We start from the raw sequence: 16,445 nt of genomic DNA on the forward strand, positions 1-16,445 counted from the left end.
TAGATCACCATGTGCCAATTAGATTGATCCTAGAAAACTCCTCAAATGAGATTGACACATCCTAATCACCTTAGGAATAATTCTTAATTTCATTTTCAAGGCTTGATTATACCTTGAAAAATCCTAAAGTGCCACATTTTGCCATGATTAGGTTAACTACCTATTCAAGTAAGGTTGACACACCCTAACTCATCTAGTGTGATGAAATCACGCTCCTAGGAACCCAATACCTATTGGAGGTCTATGGGTTCACTAAATATTCACTAGGGATGACTTCCCTAGCAATCCTCCTAATGACCCTCTTAGGCTTTAAAGCCTTGGTCATTTGGGACTCATCAAGATCAACTCTAGGGGTGACTCCCCTTGTGACCTTGGTGATGGTCTTCCTAGCCCTAGATTTTGTTCCATAATCGAATGGAACATTGTGATAAGTGGGCTTGACCACTTGGGACTTAGGTTTGTGACCCAAACCTTTCTTGTCCTTGGACATTGGTTTTTGACCCTTAAACCCTATAGATGACTTCTCCAAGTTCTTAAGAGCCTTTTCCAAAGTATCAAGTCTTGACCTCAAGACTTGATTCTCCTTCTCTAATACCTCAATTTTTAATTTTTAATTTTTCTTTGAGGTATTCCTAGGCATATGTCTAGATGATTTGGGATTTCTATCTAGGTTTCCCTTAACCTTAGATGAGTTAATCCTAGGGTTGGCTTTCCTAGTGTTATCCTTATCTAGACTAACATCTTTGGCACCTAAGCACATATATTGGTTCCTAGAATTAACATGCTTATCATTCTTGACAATAGCAATAAGGCTACTAGCATGCATCCTACTAGAATTGCAAGAATGTGCCTTAGAGATTACCTTAGGGTTTGCCCTAGCTCCCCCTATACATGTGCTCGATCTCTTGTCCTTGTGAGGTTGCCTCCCCCTTGGACATTGGCTCCGATAATGTCCCCTTCGCTTGCATTGAAAGCACACCACGTGCTCCTTGCCTTTGCGTATCGGGACTCCGGCTTCCTTGACTTTTGGTGCCGATGGAGTCTTCCTAATCCTCCTTGGACACTTACTCTTGTAATGCCCATACTCCCTACACTCAAAGCACATTATGTGTAATTTGCTAGAAATTAAATGGCTTGAGTTACCTAGGTTTGAGGATGGATGAACGCTCTCTCCTTCATCCCTTCCGGAGGTAGAAACTTCTTCTTCTTGCTCCGAACTTGAAGAAGAAATCTCCTCCTCTTCTTCTTTAGATGTTGAGTGGCCCTCAACTTCTAAATCCACATCCCCATGGTGTGAGCTACTTAGCTCACTTGACTCCTCTTCATGACTTGAAATGGAGCTTTCTTCATGGAGCTTGGCCAAATTGTTCCACAATTCCTTGGCATTGTTGTAACCATCTATCTTACACAATATATCATTAGGTAATGAAAATTCAAAAATTTTCAATACCTCATCGTTGACTAGGGATTGGTGGACTTGTTCCTTGGTCCACTTCTTCTTCTCTAGGGTTTCTCCTTTCTTGTCCATCGGAGGCTTGAACCCTAATTGAACACAACTCCAATTTTCAAGATTAGTCATAAGAAAATATTTCATTCTTACCTTCCAAAATGCGAAGTCGTCGCGATCGTAGAAAGGTGGAATTGTGACATCTTCTCCGAACCGATCCATTCTCTAGCGCTTGTGCTCCCCTGGGTGTTGATCCAACGAAGAGCAACCTGGCTCTGATACCACTTGTTAGGATCGATGATCGCGGCTAGAGAGGGGGGGTGTGAATAGCCGACCCCAAATTCTCGTTTCTTCCTACGAATTAGGTTAGCGCAGCGGAAATAAACACAAGAAACGAAAACAAGAAGATCAAACCTCAACGCGTCGATGTAACGAGGTTCGGAAATGATACTCCTACTCCTCGGCTTGTCCGTAAGGTGGACGAAGCCTACCAATCCGTCGGTGGATGAGTCCCCGGAGAAGCGGCTAATAACTACTCCTTGTGGGTGGAGAAACCTCGCCACAATACTTGTAACAACAAGAAAGGAGTACAACAGATACAAGAAAGCAAAAGACAATATGAAACACTTGCTTGCCTTTCTTGTTGACTGGAGTGATGAAGCAGCAACCTCACACCAGCAGCAGCTGACGAGAATCCAGTCGAGAAGCTCACGCGAAGCTTCAGCAGCGAGGAGCTCAGCAAAGCTCTGATAGCAGGTAAGAGCAGAAGCTCTAGAGCACCAGAACAGAAGTTCTAAGAAAAAAAGCAGCACGCAGCAGCAGCCCTTCACCTAGATTTATACCTGCGAAGAACCTGCAACGAAGACAGAAGACGCAGAACCTAGCCGTTGTCACTCACAACGGCTAGATCCAGACCGATCAGGCTTCACCCTGATCGGTCTGGGGCTTGCCTGATCGGTCGTGGGGACCGATCAGGCCCTGTGCTGATCGGTCCCCAGACCGATCAGAAGGCTTCACAGAGAGTTGCCCAACTCTCTGTGTGGAATCTGATCGGTCCCTGGACCGATCCCACCTCAGGTGGTAGCGTCCCTGATCGGTCCCGGGGACCGATCAGGCTCCATGCTGATCGGTCCCCAGACCGATCAGTAAGCCCACAGAACCATGATCGCCTTCTGTTTGTTATCTGATCGGTCACCAGACCGATCAGATACACAAACGTATCACTGGATCGGTCTGCAGACCGATCCAGAGCTTGGTTTTTGCCCAAACCAAGTCCCAAACCTTCCAAACCAATATCCGGTCAACCTTGACCTATTGGTACATCATTCTTAGCATCCGGTCACTCCCTTGACCTGCTAAGATTCCCCACCAAGTGTCCGATCAATCCCTTTGACCCACTTGGACTTTCCTCTTCGTGCCAAGTATCCGATCACTCCCTTGATCTACTTGGACTTTCCAACACCAGATGTCCGATCACCCTTGATCCATCTGGATTTTCCCTTGCCCGGCTTAACTCACCAGGACTTTCACCTAGCTTCACTCACTAGGGTTTTCACCTGGCTTCACTCACCAGGATTTCCAATCTGCCTGGTTTCACTCACCAGGACTTCCAAACTGCCTGGTTTCACTCACCAGGACTTTCCCTTGCCTGTCTTCACTCACCAGGACTTTCTCGAATGTCTGGCTTCACTCACCAGGACTTTCACCTTCACCTAGCTTCACTCACTAGGATTTTCACCTGGCTTCACTCACCAGGATTTCCCGACTGCCTGGTTTCACTCACCAGGACTTCTCCGACTGCCTGACTTCACTCACCAGAACTTTTCCCCGTGCCAAACTCCCTGTTTGGACTTTCCCCGTGCCAAGTCTCCATACTTGGACTTTCCGCGTGCCAAGCTACCTGCTTGGACTTTTCCCGAATCAGGTCAACCAGGTCAACCTTGACCTAAGGTTGCACTTACAATCTCCCAAACACCTATCCTTGTCAAACATCAAGAATACAACTCTCTTCTCGTCAAACATCGTCAAACATCAAAACACAACTCGAGTCAGGTCAACTCGAGTCAGGTCAACCAGGTCAACCTTGACCTAAGGTTGCACCAACAGAAATAAAGCTTTAGATATCTCAAATCTCTCATGCCTTGCCTGCCCTGATATAGTTGTCTAAGATGTTTAACCATATCGTGAGTATCCATGTTCTCATGTTTCTTCTGAAGCTCAAAGTTCATGTTGGCAAGCATAAGGCATGACACATCCAATGTATTATCTTGATGCTTCTTATAAGCATCCTTATTAGAATGAGTAGTATTAGTGGAGGGTGGTTCAGGAATAGGTTACTCTAGGGCATATGATTTTCTTCCTTGTTTGAGAACAATTCTCAAATTTCTGTACCAGTCTAGGAAATTAGCTCCATTGAACTTGCCTTTATCAAGGATAGATCACAGTGAGAAAGTATTAGACGTATTTGTTGACCTAGTGATCTACAATAAAAAATACAGAAATAAGAATCATATTTAAATCACTTAATTAGGCCTTTAATTAAATGATTCTTCCACTAAACTGTAAATCTTGGTAGGAGCAAGTCATAGATGTGGACAACCGTAGTTTATCCACACTACTAGCTCTAGACCCAATAATAATAACATTTAAGTGAGATAAGATTCACATTATAGCTCATCTTGAGTTAGCTTTGGTTAATCACCCAAAACTAGTGTAATTTATGTAAACAATGTTTACTAATTACATCGCATGCAACTCTTGGATAGTTAGGTGAATAAGACTATTTATTCGTTTGCCTAACGTATGAGATATGACTCTAAGTTCTCAATCTAATTGAGGTAACTTAATTAAGTCACACTCAAAGTTCAATAATTGGACATCATAATTGTTCTGTCACACTCTACCAAGATCAATTGAGTCACATTACTTTGACAAACATGTCTATAGTTGATCAAGATAATAGTGAGTACCAAACTTTGGTAGGCATATAAAATTGACCTAATTAAGATAAAACCACTAATTAAACATGCATCACATACAAGCAAGACATATATCAACATATATGCATAATAAATAAAGAAACATTACATGTTTATGACCTGTCTACTGCGATCTTCTCAAGTCAATGAGAAGATAAAAAAGTCAACCTAAGGAATTGTATCTTCTCTAAGTGCTTCCTTGGTTGTCGTGTGTTGTTGGCATCCTTCTTTTCAATCATCGTCTAGTAGACTAGAACTCCTTCCTTGTTGCGTTACAAAGAAAAGAAACCCTGAGTTACATTCGAGGGAAATCTAATTTTACAACTAGAAGTATGAAGGCAAAAGACACGACATGCAAGTCCTATTATGAATTATAACATGCACGCACGCATAATCCAATCACATTGGATAAGGGGCCATAACCATGGACCATGGCATACATCATTCGTAATATATCTATGACATAATTGTAGGACCTGTGCGACCGACAAGAGGTGAGTGAATTGCTTGTAAAATAGAAATAACCCCTTTCTCATTCTTTCTACGTAGTTAGATAACACAATTAAAATAAACAAAAATGAGCAACTAAAGAAAGAAAGTAAGAATGTTGATTTACTTGGTTACAACCTAGGTGGTTATTAATCCAAAGCGTTGAAAAGCTCTACTAGAAATACTTCTTCGTTGAAGGCGGAGTAGCCTCTTACAGAGGTTAACAACTCAAGAAAAAGACTAGAAAAGATGATAATAGGTGTTGTTCAAGTTGTTTTTTAATATCTAGATCCAGGGGCCTTTTTATAGCTCCTAGAAAATATTATCCGAAGCTTGAAGGAGCCTTCAAGGTGGTCCAGGACGCATTTAACAAAACAAGTTTTATCACTGAAGATGAAACTTTATTTTCAGCTAAAGGTTATCTGAAGGCGCCTTTAATAGACTGGAAGACGCCTTTGATTCTATTCATGCGAGACACCTTCCAAGACATTGAAGGTGCCTTCCATGAGGTAGGTCAGCCTTTTTGCTGTTCTTCTTCGCGTGGGTGATGCTCTGGTTATCCGAAATTGAGCTCACTCAAATCTAACTCTGAGCTTCTCTTCGAGTAGGCTTCCTTTCCGGCTTCTCGTCCCTCGAACGCCATGCATGCCCTTCTCATCCACCGGTGTACTCTTGCACAACACCTCATCCCTCGGATGCACCGAGTCTTTCAACTCATTTCCAGTGTCATCCTTCTTGCTAGCCGTGTCTTTCACTCGGCTTCTTGTGCTCCTAAGTTCCTGCACACTTAGACACAAGACATCAAACATAAACATGACCTAACTTCAATAGGTTGACTATATCAAAACTACCATGGGGTACTTACAATAGTTTTATTATGATTGCAAACAGTGATTTATAAGGTGTAACCTATGACAATCCAACTAGTTGGTTAGCGAGCGAGATCAAGGGGCAACACCCCTTGAGAGGGAAGGGGGGGGGGGGGGGGGGTCAGGGTAGTGCCCCTTGCGGGGGGCTGGGGCAGTGCCCCTGAAGTAAAATTATTTTAGTAATTCATTGAATGAGTTGCCGCCCTTAGTCCATAAAGAGGAACCCAAGACTCTTTATAACAGATTGATGCATCCTTGCAATACATATTGTACAGTCGTTCATAATAGTTTGTGAGTTATTTCATAATCTGTTCTCAATAGATTGATGCAACTGCATCAATGATTATGAAAACCGTGGATTTTGTAAGCTTTTTCGAATGAAATCGGACTGAAGCACACATTCATATTATGTATGTGTTGGTGCGGTTAACACTAACGATCTAACTCAGGTTTTGATGAATGACAAAATAGGTTAAGTTAGTTTCATTATTATCTAACAGTTTGACCGAGTGTGCAGGAGAAGCCCAGACATGTCGACGGGTTGACCTGATGTATGGCACGAAGCCCAGCTAGGTCGACGGGTCGACCGGATAGCTGGCACGAAGTCCAAACGGGTCGATGGGTTGACCAGACGTTTGACACGAAGTCCAGCTAGGTCGACGGGCTGACCGAATAGCCGGCACGAAGCCTAGATGGGTCGAAGGGTTGACCAGATGTTTGACAGGTAAGTGAAGGTAAGCCACTGGAGGGGAGTGACTGTAAGGACGCGTTCCCGGGAAGGGAACATTAGGCGTCGATCCGACTTAGATCTATTTCGGATATCTAAGTCGAGATCGTGACTAGGTATCGAGGAGACAGAATCTAATTAATATTTTATTTGATGATAAACTGTGCTAACACTCTATTTTGCAGGATATATATTTGCCTCGGACTAACGTTTTCTTGTAGGAAGGAAACTGCTGGAAAATAAGGGTCCGAGCGTCCGGAAGGGATTTGGGCGCCCGAAGGTGAATTTTATCCCCAACGTCACTTTGCCACGTGGAGATCCCTGGTTGGCTCGGCTTCGTCATATTCAGGGTGCCCGAAGGGATCCAGGCGCCCCAAACCTCTTATATAAGGAGGGTGAAGGCTGAAACAAAGGAACAACACAACAACTCACGATCTACTTTCCTATGCTCCTGCGACGCTGCGAAGGCTCTCCGACAAAGTGCTAATTTGATTGTTCTTTTTCTTATTGTCGATTGTTTTTCTTAGTAATTCCTATACTTCTTTTGTAATCAATATTTCGAATTATTAGTGATTGGCTAACGGAAGCACTCAACGAGTGCGGACCTTGGAGTATGAGTCGACACAGGCTCCGAACCAAGTAAAAACTACTTGTGTCATTTTTTTCTGTTTTCGATTTTTTCGCTGCGTACTTTCGTTAAAATTTTAATCGATATTCATCCCCCCTCTCTATCGAATTCACGATCCAACAGTATGAAGATGCTGCAATTGCTTCAGTTTGATTAACATACATTATTTCATGCTCAACCAAACACTCATATAATCATGTAAATCATAATAAAGATATATTCTTTATCTATATCATATATAAAACAAAATTAAAAATGATATATATGCATTCGCAAGCAGTTCTGATACCATTTGTTGTGTCTAAAGGATATTAACATATCTTTACAATGATATAATATTGTCTACTTTGAGGTTAAACCCTCATAATTTTATTTTTGGGCTCCATTAAAAAAACCTCATTTCAATAGGGATATCTTATATTTTTTTAAAACCCATTATTTTTTTTTATATCTTTCTAATATGAAATTTTAATTTATTCCAATATTTTTCCCATTGTGTACTTTAAGATTAGCATTTTTGTTTTTCTTGTTCACTATGCTGATTATGTGATATGTGATTTATGATTTGAGTAATGACTTACTCAACGTGAGTTTCACCCTTAATTGTGGCAATGTCATTTACAAAGCTAACATGTTTGAAAACACACAAAAGAAGGGAAAAAAAATCAATTGAAATTCAGTAGCTTACACCATAATGATCAAAAGGGAATTTATATACCTGCGGGGTCCAGGCGGGCTACGGATTAGACCAAACACATGACCTCATTAAATTTTTTATTTTAATTTTAAATTTTTAAGTATTTTTTTCTTTTAACTCATGAGTCAACTCAACCTCATCTTAGGTTGATCCGTGCAGTCATGAGCTTAAGTAAATCAGTCCATCTAAATCCACTTTAAATAAATTGATAAAATTTTAATCTAATTTATTTAAATTATTTGACAGGATGGGTCAATCTAACGAATCCAACTTAAATTGACAATTCTAACGGAAACTTACGTCGAGTACCAAATTACATTGATACTTAGGGATGTCAATTTCTGTGCAAGAAGCCATGATACTCATACAATCGATATTTAAGTATTAAATCTGGAAACTCAAGGGAGCGGGGAGCTGATATCTGAATACTAAGTCTAGATGCTCAAAGAAAGTCGATATCCAAGCACTAAATCTGTATGTTGAAGCAAAGTCGATATGTGAGAGAACTAAGTGCGGATTTTAGGAGAAAGTCGATATTTGAGCATTAAGTCCGGATGCTTAGGCAAATCCGATATTCGAGTACTAAGGTAGGGTGCTCGGGAAATAACTCGGGTACCATCACATGTCTCCTTCAAGTCGGACTAAGCTATGTAATCGAATGAAGTCCGATTAAAAATTATCCAATCGAAGATGATTAACCTAGGGATAATTTTGAATGTCATTAGATGTCTCTTCTTCAAATAGTATAGAGAGGGGTGAATTTTAAGATTTTTTTAAAATAAAAATGACAAGGTTAATTTTAGTTTTTTATTTTAAATTATTTAAGAAATATGAAGAGAATTTCCTTGGCTGTTTCATTTGGCAGTGAAAGCCTTGTGTGCCGCTACTTGTGTAGCAAATTAGTTCAATGCCCTGATTTTGCCAATATAGAAAAAGAGATTAAATCTAACCCAACCCCTCCTTAGGTAAAGACCCAATTGAAGCGTCGTAAGTGGCAAACATCTGTTTCTTTAACCAACCACAATGCAAACAGGCAGCGTACAGTAGCAGTCATTACATTAATTCCTCCCGACAATTAACTCCTCATCTCAGAGAAGAAAACCACCAACAGTACAACATTTTTAATACTGTTGGTACTAAATAGCTAAATCTGCTCTCTCTCCTCTGCTTTTCCAGTTTTCTCGCTCACCAAATATCCAGTTCTACGTCCAACTCTTGCAAGGAGACGCCTTTACCTTTTGTCTTCCCTCAAAAAACTGATCCTTTTTTGCTTTACTCTGCGGCGGGGAGATGAAGAAGCTCGGAAACGGGAAGGGGCGGAAGGTGCACCCTGCGCCGGCGCAGCAAGACCACCTGGCCGCGCTCCCAGCGGCAGTGATGGCCCTGGCGGCGACTCTGACGCCGGGCGAGCAGGAGGTCCTGGCCTACTTGCTGTCTGGCGGCGGTAGGTGGAGGGAGCAGCGGAGGCGTAGGCCGCATCCCCCGGAGCTGGGGTGCGACTGCTTCGGGTGCTACAAGAGCTTTTGGGCGCGGTGGGACGCGTCGCCGAACAGACATGTCATCCATCGAATCATCGACGCCGTCGAGGAGACCCTGGAGAGCAAGGAGCGCGTTCGCGGGCGCCGCCGGAGGCAAAGGGAGCGGAAAGGCTGCGGCTTTGTGGCGGCGGATGGGGAGGAGAGCTTGGAATTGGAAGCCAAACTGTTCCCGGGGGCGGATGGAGGTCATTTGGCTGGCGATAATATTACTGATGGATTGGGCGATGAGGGCTGTGTTCATGGTGATGGTGATAATGATGATGAAGAAGATGAAGATGAAGAAATAGAGGGAAAACAAGAAGACGAAGAAGAACAATTAGAAGACGAAGAAGAACAAGATAACGATGAGAACAACAGCCATGAGAGCAAGAGCTCAATGAGGAGATTCATGAGTTTTCTTGGAGAAAGTGTTTGGGGAGTTTGGAGTTGAACGAAAAGCCAAAGATAGAGATGGAAAAAAGAAGGGTGTTTTCTGCAGAAATAAAAGAAGGTTAATGAACACTCTATCTTTTGTTCTATAATTTATCTTGTCAATAGTGTTCTAAGAAATCTGCCGACTAGTGGTCTTCAGCTTCATGTTGTTAAAAAAAACACAAGGGGGAAAAAGTTAGGCGGTCGCTTTGCATGTGCTAAACCTTTCGCCTGTTTTTAGTGATTTGCTTTCCCAATCTGTTGTCAAATCCATCATTAGAAAGACCATTTATTGCTTCCAGACCCCAGTCCCGTTCCTTGGAAATGCTCAACAGAAAATCATCATAAAAATGTTCGAGATTGATAGCCTCTTAATATTTCAAAAGCTCAAACCGAAACCATTACCAAATCATTAATGGCTCTTCACTTCATGCCCAAAGTTGATTTAGCATTTTTGCATCATCAAGTTTGCTGAGTAATTTAATTGCTAAAGAAGAGAATAGTCATCTAAGCTACCAAGTTTCAATTATTGTGCTCACTTTCTCCATGTTTATTTATTAATCTCTGCAGCCATCTTGTAGGCGTGTGATAGCCCATGCTCAATGGCTAAATTATTAATGCAATCAATTGTTCCTTTCAAAAAGTTGATTTCAAAATTCATAGGATGCTTGGTCCTCTTTTGTCCTGGGGAAATAACAGTGGATAACCCATAGCACAAGGACACAGTCTTGTCAATATTGAGGCCATTTTTTGTCAGCTTTTGCTAGTTTTTAGGTTGCATCCAAAACATGGCTCTGCTTCTTTCAGTGTTTTTTCTGCGGTGGCTCTTCTGATCTTATCCTTTGTGTCTTTCATTTCCATCCCTGTTTTCTTGAGATTCAAGGCATTATTTTTATTTCTACATGTTCTTGGTTTGTGGTTCCTGGGCCAAATTATACAAGCGATTTGACATGGTGCCCTACAGGTGGGACTTGGTCATGGTGGAGATAGAATTCTGCATTCTTTTTTTTTTTTCTGTCTCATATTTTTTGTGTTGGATTTTGTGCGGTTTGTATTTTAAATGAACGAGTTTAACTGCAATTGTTGGGTGTTGTGCTCTGTAATTAGTTTGCAATTTCAGTCGCCATATTGTTCAACCTTGTGCATCTCGATGTCATATTGAATTTTCAATTCTTTCAAGCTTATCTTCAGAGATTCTCATTTGTTATAAATACAATGACATAGGCCATGAGGTAGCCTGAAGGTTTCTGATTATATAAAAGGTTCTGTTTTCTGTTACTACACATATGCATACTTTTAAAAGCACTACTAAATTTTTATAGGGATTATGTCCAAGTATCAACTTAGCTATACTACGGGGTTACTTTGTGATATAATCTGATGGTAACAGGTGAAGTTGTGACTTTAGTGGTCTCTCCAAGATGATCTCACGTATTTTGAAAGGGATAACTCATGAGAATTTATTCAGCCTTAGTCTTCATATGGGATATGAGATAATCCAATATAAGATAATCCATAAAAAAGTGAATCAAGAGATAGACTATTTGTAATTGCGATCAGATTGTGGTCATGATTCGGTCGTAATTGGTTATGATCCCTCTCTGAATTCATCGTCCCCTTAGGTTATAGTTTGGAGTCGGACGGATGACCGAAGATCGCCAACAGTGGGCAAGTGGTCAAGCTGTTAGGCGCCGAGTGATGGGTGGACGTCGGCCGGCCTTCGTATGAATTTAGAGAGGGATCGCAATAAGAAAAAAAATTAATCTTTTAAAATTAGTGAATGAATCTACTTTATCATTATAGAAAGTACCTTCATACCACACAAATTGGAATCGTATCTAAGGCCGCACAATTGACGAGCCCAAATGGAGGCCTAGGCCCAACAATGTTGGTGATTAAGAGGCCCTGGCGCCTGGCAGCGGCCGCTGAACCAGTCAGCGGTGTCGACGATGGCTGCTCTACGCCTCATCATGCTCAGCGCTGCCAATCCATGGTCTTCGCCAGCGCCCGCCGCTGCTCGCTGTGGAAATTATTCCTTCCCTGTCAAGTCCTCAAGCCTTCCTCTTTCCTGCAGCTCGAGAACTGGCCAAATTATCAGGGGGAGGAGGTTGATGGTTAGGGCTGGCCCTCCGAGCACCAACAGCCTCATCCTCGCGTTCCTGCTCCCGCTCTCCCTTCTCGTCGGCACCATCTTCGCGGCCGCGCGCATCGCCGACAGGCTCGACGAGAAGTTCCTCGATGAGGTAAGGACGAGGCGAGTGACTCCGCCCACCACCTGTTCGACATTTGACAATTTATTTTGATTTTCTCAATGCCCCCTTCTTGAAGCTCGCGATGAACGAAGCGATCTTGGAGGAAATGGATGAGGATGATGTAGACGAAGATGAGGACGATCGAGGCGTATTGGTAGAGGAAGAGGACGGGGTTGCGGCGATTCCAAAGACTCGAAATCGCCCCAAACGAGTAGTGTAAAAACTAGTGATCGCCATCTATGTATGTGTCAGTTCTTAACTATGAATTTGTACCATGGTTGTGCTTGATATCTTTGAATTCTGTACTGCATCCAAACTTCGATCATCATCCGAATCTGTAGTGGAATTACTAAAATCTGAGCTCAAACAAAAATAATCGAGAAGAGAACGACGGAGGCAGGTGCAGATTTGGGTGTTGTTGATCCAAATAAAAAATCTTGTATCCGTGAGCAATTTGATTGTTGTTAGAAGGTGCCCGAGCAAACTGTGTAGTGCGGCTTAGTGTAAGGCTCCTGATGCCAGGGTGCGGTTTCTAAATGTGTATAAATTATACTTGGAACGAATCAACTTTGCTCAGGACGAATTAGTCACCGACTCAAAACTGAATAAGGGAGGAGAGTTAGAGTTCTGTTAGATTTCTGGCTGGTATTAAAATTATGATAAATATTTAATGAATAGATTTATTGAATTATTATGTTAATATTAGGTTGTTTCTTGAAAGAAACGTATTGTAGTATCCGACTGTAAAATATCAATAAGGATCGTTACAGTTCTATAAGAATTTTAATGTCATATTAAATAAATGAAAATTTTCACATCGTAAATCGTGATGTGATATGAACAAATATTATAGAAAATTAATAGTTTAAGATTTGAAACATAAAGTATAAGAACTTTCATTGATAAATCAATAGAGGTAGTATATATAAGGATAATATTTTATGTATATAAGAGACATAATTGATAAGTGAGAAAATAAAGATGATAAAAAAAACTTGAGTTTTAAGTTATAGTTCACACAACAAGTAAAATAAGAAATATAGTAGATATTGTTGTAGATAGTTCGTTAAATAATGAAGTTATAACGTTAGTTAGAAAAAATGATAGAATTATAGCTCTCAATATAGTAATGGTGAAAGAAACTATGAACGTAATTAGTATATATGCATCTCAAGTAGGATTAGATAAAGCTATCAAATCAAGATTTTAGGATTATCTAGATAAAATATTATAAAATATTCCATCAAATGAAATGATTTTAATATGAGACAATATAAATGAGCATGTCGGAGTGAAAAAATAAAGAATATGAGAAGGTACATTGGGATTATTAATTTGGAACGAAAAATGAAGAAGAGAAAATTATATTAAATTTTGTGATAGCATATGACCTTCTATTAGTCAATATATTCTTTAAGAAAATAGAACACTTGGTCACGTTCAAAGTGGAAATAATAAATCACAAACTAAATAAATCACTTTGGATTGCCTTTTGATGGTTGGAAATGTAGCAACATTTCTCTTTCAAACCCTCAAGAACTGGCATAAATAAGTGTTCTTCAAATCTTTATGAAAATCCCTTTTCTAGGGTTACTTTAACACCTCTTAATCGATTGGCTTACCCCCAATGATTATCACGTCAGTTTAATCGTTCAAAATTTATAGAACGACTCTTTTTCATCCATCTAATCAATTAGTGAGCTATATCAATCGATTCGGTAGCTTTTAATCAATTACCTAATTGATTCAGATGCTTTTTATTCTCGTGCAACTTTCTACCAATCGATTGGCCAAATTCCCAATCGATTCAGCACCCCTCTGTTTGCTAGAAGGCTACTTCCAATTGATTGGCCTAGCCTTAATCGATTTCCCCAATCGATTTCAGGCTTTCTGTTCATGAGAGAAACACAGCTTAATCGATTGCCCTAATCGATTATCATGAGCCAATCGATTACTCAATTGATTCCTCACCCATTTATACTCTCGCGAAGAACTCCTAAACGATTACTTGGGCCTAATCGTTTGTCCAACCCTTAACTCTACCCGAGTTTAGTGTTCATTTGCCCAACCCTAGCGTCATCTGTGACTCGTTGGGACTTTTCATTGTCTAGCATCTAGTCAACCTTGACCTACGAGAGCTTCTTCACCAAGTTTCTGGTCAACCCTTGATACACTTGGACTTTCCATCTCGTACCAACTTTTGGTTGAACTTTCGATCACCAACTGTCCGGTCAACTTTTAATCCACTTAGATTTTTTCCTTGCATAGCCCCGCTAGAACTTCCATTGCTTAGTTTCCAACTAGGTCTTCACTGGCTAGCCCTACTAGAACTTCCATTGCATAGTTCGCAACTAGGTCTCTGAAGCTCTATTTTTTTAGTGAATTATTAAAATAGGAGATGACGAGTTGTCTAGAACTGAAAGTTTTAAGTATTTAGAATCATTTTTGTAAAATGATGAAGAGATTGAGAGATATATTTTATATAAAATACAAGCAGAATGGTTGAAATGGAGGAGAGCATTAGACTTTTTATGTGATCGTAAAGAACCTTTGAAACTTAAAGGGAAGTTTTATAAAATGACGATTAGATCTACTATATTATATTGCGCTAAATGTTGGGATATGACTCGTGCACATGAGCAGAAGATGAGAGTTGTAGAAATTAGGATGTTAAGGTGGATATGTGAATATATGAGGATGAACAAAATAAAAAATAAGGATATTAGAGAAAAAGTCAAAGTTACATCTATTGAGAAAAAATTTCGATATATATGTTTAAAATAGTACAAACATATACTTACTTATCAATAAATGTACTGTGAAATTAAGACAAATATGTAATCAAACGAGAAAGATTAAAAAAGACTTGACTAATTATGATAAAATAAGATAAAATTTATTTAAATATAAATAATTATATAGTAGAAGATAGAGATATATGTTACCAATTTTTTTTCTCCTAATTATTTTTTTTAGAAATTTGATTATTAATTAAAGACCCGCACTCTAAATTTTAGGTGTTCCGTTGCTATGCGCGATGCAATATCGCTGGCTATTTTGATTCTACTAATTTCTTATTTAATTATTTTATCATCATCTTCACTCCCACCAAATCTAATTCTTAGATTCTAAATTTTAGGTTAAGATCCTAAATAATTAAAGTCTAATTTTTAGGTATTCTGTTATTGTTGTTAGCGTTAATAAATTCTCTTGCGCCGCTTATAATTTTTATCCTACCAAATTCGTATTCCCCTGCTTACCAATTCTTGTTCAATCCATCAATGGCGTCTTCGCCCAGGATCAGTACCACACCTGTTGACGATGATCTGATGTATTTCTCGCCATGGATAATATCGACAATCTTTGCGGAACTTCGTGTCACGGCGCGGGCTCGAGTTTCACTGCAGGAATGCCAGAGTCCGCCGGTGCCGACGGCACTACCGCAATTGATGTTCGACTTCTCTCGTCGGACTTCCCCGTCGCCCGAGCACCCCGCCGAGCACGTCGACTCCGCCGTCGGCGAGCCCTTCCGACTCTCCATGCAGGATTCTGAGTGGGAAGTGGAAGCACACTCTGCGTTTATGCAGGCGACGGCCGATTACTTGCCGCTTGCTGTCGGCGTGCTTTTCGCACCGGCTTTTTGCAGGTACATCTCAACGGTTTTCGGTCACTTGCCCAGAACAGACGCAGTCCTAGTGGAGGTCTCGTCCCTCATTCTCGTCTCCGATGACTCTTCGCCCATCGACCAACTCCGGCTCGCGTTGCCTGGGGAAGAGTATAGTTTGCTGTACGGCTACGACGACCCCGACGAAACCGACGACATCGACGATGCCGACTCCGGTGGACGGCCCAGACCGGCGTCTGCTGCGGCCGTGGAAGGCCTAAAAACGGTGAACGTAATGGAAGAGGGATCCTGCTCGATTTGTCTGGAGGATTTCGAGGTAGAGGTTTGTGTGTTGATAATGCCTTGTAGCCATGCGTTTCACGAGACGTGCTTGAAAAAGTGGCTGGGGCGGAGTCATTCCTGCCCTCTCTGTCGCTTCCTGCTTCCTGAAGCAGAGTAGGATCCATCACAACCCAATTTGAGTATTTACGACTGCAAAGAGACATATAATTAAGACTAGCTAATTCCTTCTCGTTCATATTGCTCTGAAAAAGTTGAGTTTACAATTTTATTAATTGTTTCATTTTTTAAACGAAGCACATTATTAGTTGAGACTTGATATTAACTGTATATATATCTATATCACGCAGGAGACTTCATGACTAGTAAAGTTAGTCTACAAATTGCTTCCGTCTGGTTTTTCTTATTTCAGAGTTCAATTTCAAGATGCTAGTTTCTTTTGGCTTCTCAATATCAATCACTTTATGTATAAAAATCTGCAGAATTGACGTAGAGAAAATTAATG

The 16,445-nt window shown here is 40.7% G+C and overlaps 3 protein-coding genes across 3 annotated transcripts; all 3 read left to right on the plus strand.

Annotated features, from left to right (window-relative positions):
• The first annotated feature begins 8,885 nt into the window (after positions 1–8,885).
• LOC122016298 (AT-rich interactive domain-containing protein 4B-like) lies at positions 8,886–10,974 on the plus strand. The gene is made up of 2 exons (XM_042573541.1): positions 8,886–9,863; positions 10,749–10,974. Exon 1 carries the CDS (start codon positions 9,126–9,128, stop codon positions 9,801–9,803), a length of 678 nt encoding a protein of 225 aa, XP_042429475.1. The 5' UTR covers positions 8,886–9,125; the 3' UTR covers positions 9,804–9,863; positions 10,749–10,974.
• A 709-nt stretch (positions 10,975–11,683) lies between these two features.
• LOC122016299 lies at positions 11,684–12,364 on the plus strand. Its single transcript, XM_042573542.1, has 2 exons — positions 11,684–12,027; positions 12,113–12,364. Exons 1-2 carry the CDS (start codon positions 11,734–11,736, stop codon positions 12,254–12,256), a joined length of 438 nt encoding a protein of 145 aa, XP_042429476.1. The 5' UTR covers positions 11,684–11,733; the 3' UTR covers positions 12,257–12,364.
• Positions 12,365–15,317: 2,953 nt separating this feature from the next.
• On the plus strand, positions 15,318–16,100 carry LOC122013480 (E3 ubiquitin-protein ligase DZIP3-like). The gene has a single exon (XM_042569758.1). It carries the CDS (start codon positions 15,318–15,320, stop codon positions 16,098–16,100), a length of 783 nt encoding a protein of 260 aa, XP_042425692.1.
• Positions 16,101–16,445: the final 345 nt, after the last annotated feature.

Source organism: Zingiber officinale, chromosome 8B, assembly GCF_018446385.1.
Source record: "Zingiber officinale cultivar Zhangliang chromosome 8B, Zo_v1.1, whole genome shotgun sequence".
Classification (NCBI taxonomy): domain Eukaryota; kingdom Viridiplantae; phylum Streptophyta; class Magnoliopsida; order Zingiberales; family Zingiberaceae; genus Zingiber; species Zingiber officinale.

Bases quoted from the DNA above. Each gene is read 5' to 3' on its own strand.
- LOC122013480 (XM_042569758.1), top strand. From the start codon at position 15,318: ATGGCGTCTTCGCCCAGGATCAGTACCACACCTGTTGACGATGATCTG.
- LOC122016299 (XM_042573542.1), top strand. From the start codon at position 11,734: ATGGCTGCTCTACGCCTCATCATGCTCAGCGCTGCCAATCCATGGTCT. The intron at 12,028-12,112 runs GTAAGGACGAGG...CCCTTCTTGAAG, and splicing joins ACGAGAAGTTCCTCGATGAG to CTCGCGATGAACGAAGCGAT.
- LOC122016298 (XM_042573541.1), top strand. From the start codon at position 9,126: ATGAAGAAGCTCGGAAACGGGAAGGGGCGGAAGGTGCACCCTGCGCCG.